Here is a 5471-nt window from a genome sequence, read left to right on the forward strand (position 1 = left end):
AGCCCAAGAGAGACTGCGGGGGGTAAACTGAGATTTAGGGAAGGTAAGAGACCCAGCACCAGCTCTGCTATACCCCAGCCCTGGGCAGAGCTGCTGGGAGGACACCTCTCACCGTTGCCTGGCCAAAGAGGCTTTCTCCAAGGCGGAATGGGATGCATGCAAGGGGCAGGGTCCCCAGGCTGGTCCAAATCCCTCTGGGATTTACTGGTCTGACGTGGGAAAGGCCAGGATGTGTTTCTTGTTAAGCTGGAGTCTACAGAGGAAGGATGAGGGAGGCAGGGTGCCCCTAAACCAGCTCCCTGCTTGCTGTCCCACTCCCCCAACACTCAGCCCCTCCATGGCCAGATCTCCACGTGGCTTCAGGTCCATGTCCCCATGGCCACCACGGATGACCCTAGCACCAGCTTGCCAAGGAGCCCCCATTTCTCCTTGCCCTGACCTGCTCCCTGCACAGCTGAGGGAAAGCCCCCCTGGGACACCTTTTTGGGGCCAGGGACATGGTGCACGGGTGGGGAACAGCATTGCACCCCGACGCCTTAGCAATGAGCACCTCCCTTCCCCCCCGCAGAGCCATGGGGGTGCTGATGTCCAGGCGGCAGACGGTGGAGAAGGTGCAGAAGGTCAGCTTGGCCGTGTCAGCCTTTAAGGACGGGCTGCGGGAGCAGCCATCGACACGGCGGCGGGCGGAGGCGGGGGGCACTCGCCGGGGGACACTGGAGCAGGCAGTGCAGGAGGGAGAGGAGGAGGAGGCGTCGTCAGGACCTTCCCAGCCGGAGGAGAGCAGCGCCAGCAAGGCGGCCTGGGAACGGCTGCGGGACGGCCGCGGTGTGGAGCCGGAGGAATTTGACCGAGCCAATAGGTTCACGCCGCCCGCCTTCATCCGGCCCAAGCGGGAGCTGCACGATGATGAACCCCCGGACATCAGCCTGGAGCAGCGGGAGCAGGCAAGCGGCCGGAGCATGGGGATGGGGCGGAAGGCATGGGGACGGGGACGGAGGTGCGCAGGGGAGAGCCCAGGGGATGTGCAAGCATCTCTGGTGCCTGCCAGGCAGTGACAGCCTCCCCAGGCACAGCAAATATCCATGGAGGCAGCTCAGTGGGGCAGGGGGACGGGACGGGCTGGGCAGCTGGAGATGCCACTCAGGGAGGAGAGTGCGAATGGTCAGATGTGCCCTGGAGGGACCCCCAGGGTGTCTTGGACAGGAGAGGTCACTGCTGAGCACTGACAGCTCCGGCTTTGGAGAAGAGAGGACCGTTCAGTCTACGTGTTTGTCAGCCTACAGCCAGCCAGCCTACAGCTCAACCCGTCCATCCACACCTACGATCCTTACAGCCCAGCCCATCTACAGCCCAACAGCTTATCCACCCATGCCCGCAATCCCACAGCCCACCCATCCACACCCCATGACCCTGCCCATCCATCCACCCACCCCCACAAGCCTGCACCCCAGCCCACCCACAGCCTTACAGCTTATCCATCCACACCTACAACCAGCCAACGCACAGATCAGCACTTCCACCCGTCCACACCACAACCCTAAAGACCAGCCAACCTACAACCCCACAGCCCCACCAACCCTACAGCCAGACCATCCACCCTCCATTCATCCCCACAAACTCATCCACCCCCCTCTAACCCCACCAGCCATGCCTCCTATAACCCACCAGCCACCTATTCCCTACACCAGCCCCACACAATCCCATCCCATCTGCCCCCTCAATGTCCACCCCCACCTGCGAAGCACCACCCTGAAGCCCACCTGGAGAAGCCAGCCCCCTGCCCACGCTGCCCCTCTGAGCCGCTGCCCACCTCCCCCCAGGTCCTCAATGACGAGATGTGTGAGATCTGCGAGGTGTGGACGGCCGAGAGCCTCTTCCCCTGCCGCGTCTGCAGCCGGGTGTACCACGACGGCTGCCTGCGCCGCATGGGCTACCTGCAGAACGACAGCGCCGTGGAGGTGACGGAGACGGCGCACACTGAGACCGGCTGGAGCTGCTACTACTGCGTGAGCACCTGGGCTGGGGGACAGCGGGCTTCTGCTGGGTGGTGGGTGCTCCCCGGGGAGTCGTGCCCCACACGGACAGGAGCAGGGACCCATGTCGCAGCCTGGTCCGGGGCGATGGGGGACCTGCTGCTCCCCAGCTCCAGCCACCCGCCTTGACCTGACAGGGAGCCACCAGAGGGGAGGGGACAGTGGACCTCTGCCACCCACCTGCCCCAGCAGCCAGCCCCCCAGCACCTTGCCGGGGAGACGTGGCACTGGGGACATGCCGCTGGGTACAGGAGGAGCTGTGGCAGAGCTGGAACGGCACCCAAAGCCCAGGGGGGTGGAATCACCCCCCTGCGGCACCCCTGGGTGACACACTGCACCGTCCCTCTCTGCGCGCCCACACCCACACCCGTGGGTGCTCACACCACCCCAGCCTTCGCCCCATGGCTCCTCTCTGCCCCCCACCCCAGGACAACCTCAATCTCCTGCTGACGGAGGAAGAGATGTACAGCCTGATGGAGACCCTGCGGCACTGCAAGATCATTCCAGGTGCGGACCCTCCCCGTGTTGTGTCCCGGATGGTTGGGGGAGGTGGGTCCCCCCTCCCCCGGCACCACGCAGCCAGTCTGTCCCCCACAGAGACCTGCCTGACCCTGGACGACTTCCTGCACTACAAACACCTGGTGCACAAGCAGCAGTTCGAGCGGCCCATGGCTGAGGCGCAGGAGGAGCAGGCAGCCCTGCAGTTCTCTGCCCTGGACCCTGACAAGAAGGGGCACATCGAGTGGCACGACTTCCTCTCCCATGAGTCCATCCAGCTGCTGCAGAAACTACGGCCGCAGGTATGGCTGTGGCACCCGGGGCTGGCTTTCATGGCCAGCACCCATTGTTGCGGCATGGGTGGCCAGCTCCCTCGGCCACAGCACCTGAGGCCAGCTCCCATGGCCATGGCACCCAGGCCCATCTCCCACAGCGAGCACGCATGGCCACAGCACCCAGAGCTGGCTCCCACAGCCAGCACCCATGGCCATGGCACCCAGGCCCATCTCCCACAGCCAGCACCCATGGCCACGGCACCCCGGACTGGGTCCTATGGCCACCATCCATGGCCACGGCACCCAGGCCCATCTCCTACAGCCACCACCCATGGCCATGGCACCCAGGCCCATCTCCCACGGCCAGCACCCATGGCCATGGCACCCAGGCCCATCTCCCACGGCCAGCACCTATGGCCATGGCACCCAGGCCCATCTCCCACGGCCAGCACCCATGGCCATGGCACCCAGGCCCATCTCCCACAGCCAGCACCCATGGCCATGGCACCCAGGCCCATCTCCCACAGCCAGCACCCATGGCCACGGCACCTGGGGCCAGCTCCTACGGCTGGCACACATGGCCACGGCATGCAGGCCCATCTCCCACAGCCACCACCCACGGCCATGGCATGCAGGGGTGGCTCCCATGGCCAGCATGCATGGCCATGGCACCCAGGCCCATCTCCTACAGCCACCACCCATGGCCACAGCACCTAGGCCCATCTCCCATGGCCATGGCACCCAGGCCCATCTCTCATGGCCAGCATGCATGGCCACAGCACCCAGAGCTGGCTCCCACAGCCGGCACCCATGGCCATGGCACCCAGGCCCATCACCCACAGCCAGCACCCACGGCCACAGCACCCCGGACTGGGTCCCATGGCCGCCATCCATGGCCATGGCATCCAGGCCCATCTCCCACAGCCAGCACCCATGGCCATGGCACCCAGGGCCGGCTCCCACAGCCAGCACCCATGGCCATGGCACCCAGGCCCATCTCCTACAGCTGGCACCCATGGCCACGGCACCCAGGGCCGGCTCCCACAGCCAGCGCCCACAGCTGCAGCCCCCAGGGCTGGCTCCTGCAGCCAGCACCCACAGCCATGGCACCCAAGGCCAGCAGGAGACCCCCACCGCTTTTGGCACGGGAGCTGAGGGGGTTCCTGTGGAGTGAGCGCTCCCCCTTCCCCTCTGTGCCCCCCCAGAATGCCCTGCTGCGGCTGCTGACGGCCAAGGAGCGGGAGCGGGCGCGGGCGGCCTTCCTGGCCCTGGACCAGGACAGCGACGGCTTCATCGGGGAGGGCGAGTGCCGCCGGGCCCGGCACGCCTGGTTCCGCAAGCACCAAAAGGAGACCCCGTCCTGCAACGTCAGGTACAGGGACGCCCGCCCGGGGGTGGGGGACACACCCCTGCCGGCACAGCCTCTTTCCCCGCTGCCGCCATTTGGGGTGCGCTGCCGCCATTTGGGGTGCGAGGAGCAGGGAGGAAGACCACCCTCCTCCTCCCCCCCACAGCATCAGCCACGTAGGGCCCATGTCGGAGAGCAGCCCCGCCAGCAGCGGCAGCAGCAAGAGCCAGGAGAAAACCCCGCTGGCCACGGAGCAGGAGGAGGGCAGGTGAGGCAGGGGGGCTTGGGGGGGTGGGAGACACCCCCATTTCAGAGGAGACGCCGGGGGGGGTGCAGCGGTGTCAGGGCGGCCGCTGAGCCCGCGTCTGCCCGCAGGCCCGTCGACTGGCCCGGCTTCCTGCGGGAGAACGTCGCCTACATCCTGGCCGCCCGCCCCAACAGCGCTGCCCTCCACCTGCAGCCCCCGGCCTAGCGCCCGCCGACGCCATCTTGGGCGGCGAGGCCGCTCCCCGCCACGGAGACCCGCCCCGCCCTCCCCTGTGGGCGGAGCCGGCCGCCGATTGGCTGGCGGGGAAGCGGCCGCGCTGCCCTCTCCCCCTGCCTCCGCTTCGGATTGGCTGCGAAGAGGATGGGTGCCGGGCTCTGATTGGCTGAGGGAGCGGGTGCAGCTCTGGGGTCTCTGGTGGGAGGGAAGCAGGAAGGGGCAAGGGGTGCCCCCACTGCCCCCGCACCCCACAGACCCCGCTGCGGGGAGGGGTCTGGCACCTGGGGATGCCGTGGGGCACAGGGGGTGCCCCCCACAGACCCCGCTGCGGGGAGGGGTCTGGCACCTGGGGATGCCGTGGGGTGCAGGGGGTGCCCCCCACAGACCCTGCTGTGGGGAGGGGATATCATGGGGTACAGGGGGTGCCCCCCACAGACCCTGCTGCGGGGAGGGGATATCATGGGGTACAGGGGGTGCCCCCACAGACCCCACTGCAGGGAGGGGTCCAGCACCCGGGGATGCCGTGGGGTACAGGGGGTGCCCCCCACAGACCCCACTGCAGGGAGGGGTCCAGCACCCGGGGATGCCGTGGGGTGCAGGGGGTGCCCCCCACAGACCCTGCTGCGGGGGCACAGGTGGCAGGGAACCTGTTGCCTCCATGGTCCCCAGCCCCACAGCACCCCCCCACCCACCAGCGCCTGGAGCCACTGGGGACGTGTCCCCAGAGACCCGCAGACGGAGCGGGGTCAGCCCCGAGGGGAAGCAGGGCTCGCTCCGGACCTGGAGCCGGGTCTGGGTAGTTGTGGGGTGAGAGCGGAGCCCAGAGCAGCTGC

The 5471-nt window shown here is 67.7% G+C and overlaps 1 protein-coding gene across 1 annotated transcript; it reads left to right on the forward strand.

Moving 5' to 3' along the window:
- The first annotated feature begins 572 nt into the window (after positions 1–572).
- On the forward strand, positions 573–4626 carry PHF24 (PHD finger protein 24). Its single transcript, XM_075726999.1, has 7 exons — positions 573–944; positions 1821–2006; positions 2462–2540; positions 2631–2833; positions 4012–4178; positions 4321–4422; positions 4530–4626. The coding sequence occupies exons 1-7, from the start codon at positions 573–575 to the stop codon at positions 4624–4626; spliced, it is 1206 nt and encodes a 401-aa protein (XP_075583114.1).
- The last annotated feature ends 845 nt before the right edge of the window (positions 4627–5471 follow it).

Source organism: Pelecanus crispus, chromosome Z (genome assembly GCF_030463565.1).
Source record: "Pelecanus crispus isolate bPelCri1 chromosome Z, bPelCri1.pri, whole genome shotgun sequence".
Classification (NCBI taxonomy): Eukaryota; Metazoa; Chordata; class Aves; order Pelecaniformes; family Pelecanidae; genus Pelecanus; species Pelecanus crispus.

What these genes read in the sequence shown, in the direction of transcription:
- PHF24 (XM_075726999.1), top strand. Translation starts at nt 573, where the DNA reads ATGGGGGTGCTGATGTCCAGGCGGCAGACGGTGGAGAAGGTGCAGAAG. An exon ending in GCCTGGAGCAGCGGGAGCAG is followed by an intron (nt 945 to 1,820) that starts GCAAGCGGCCGG and finishes ACCTCCCCCCAG; the next exon opens with GTCCTCAATGACGAGATGTG. An exon ending in ACGGAGCAGGAGGAGGGCAG is followed by an intron (nt 4,423 to 4,529) that starts GTGAGGCAGGGG and finishes GTCTGCCCGCAG; the next exon opens with GCCCGTCGACTGGCCCGGCT.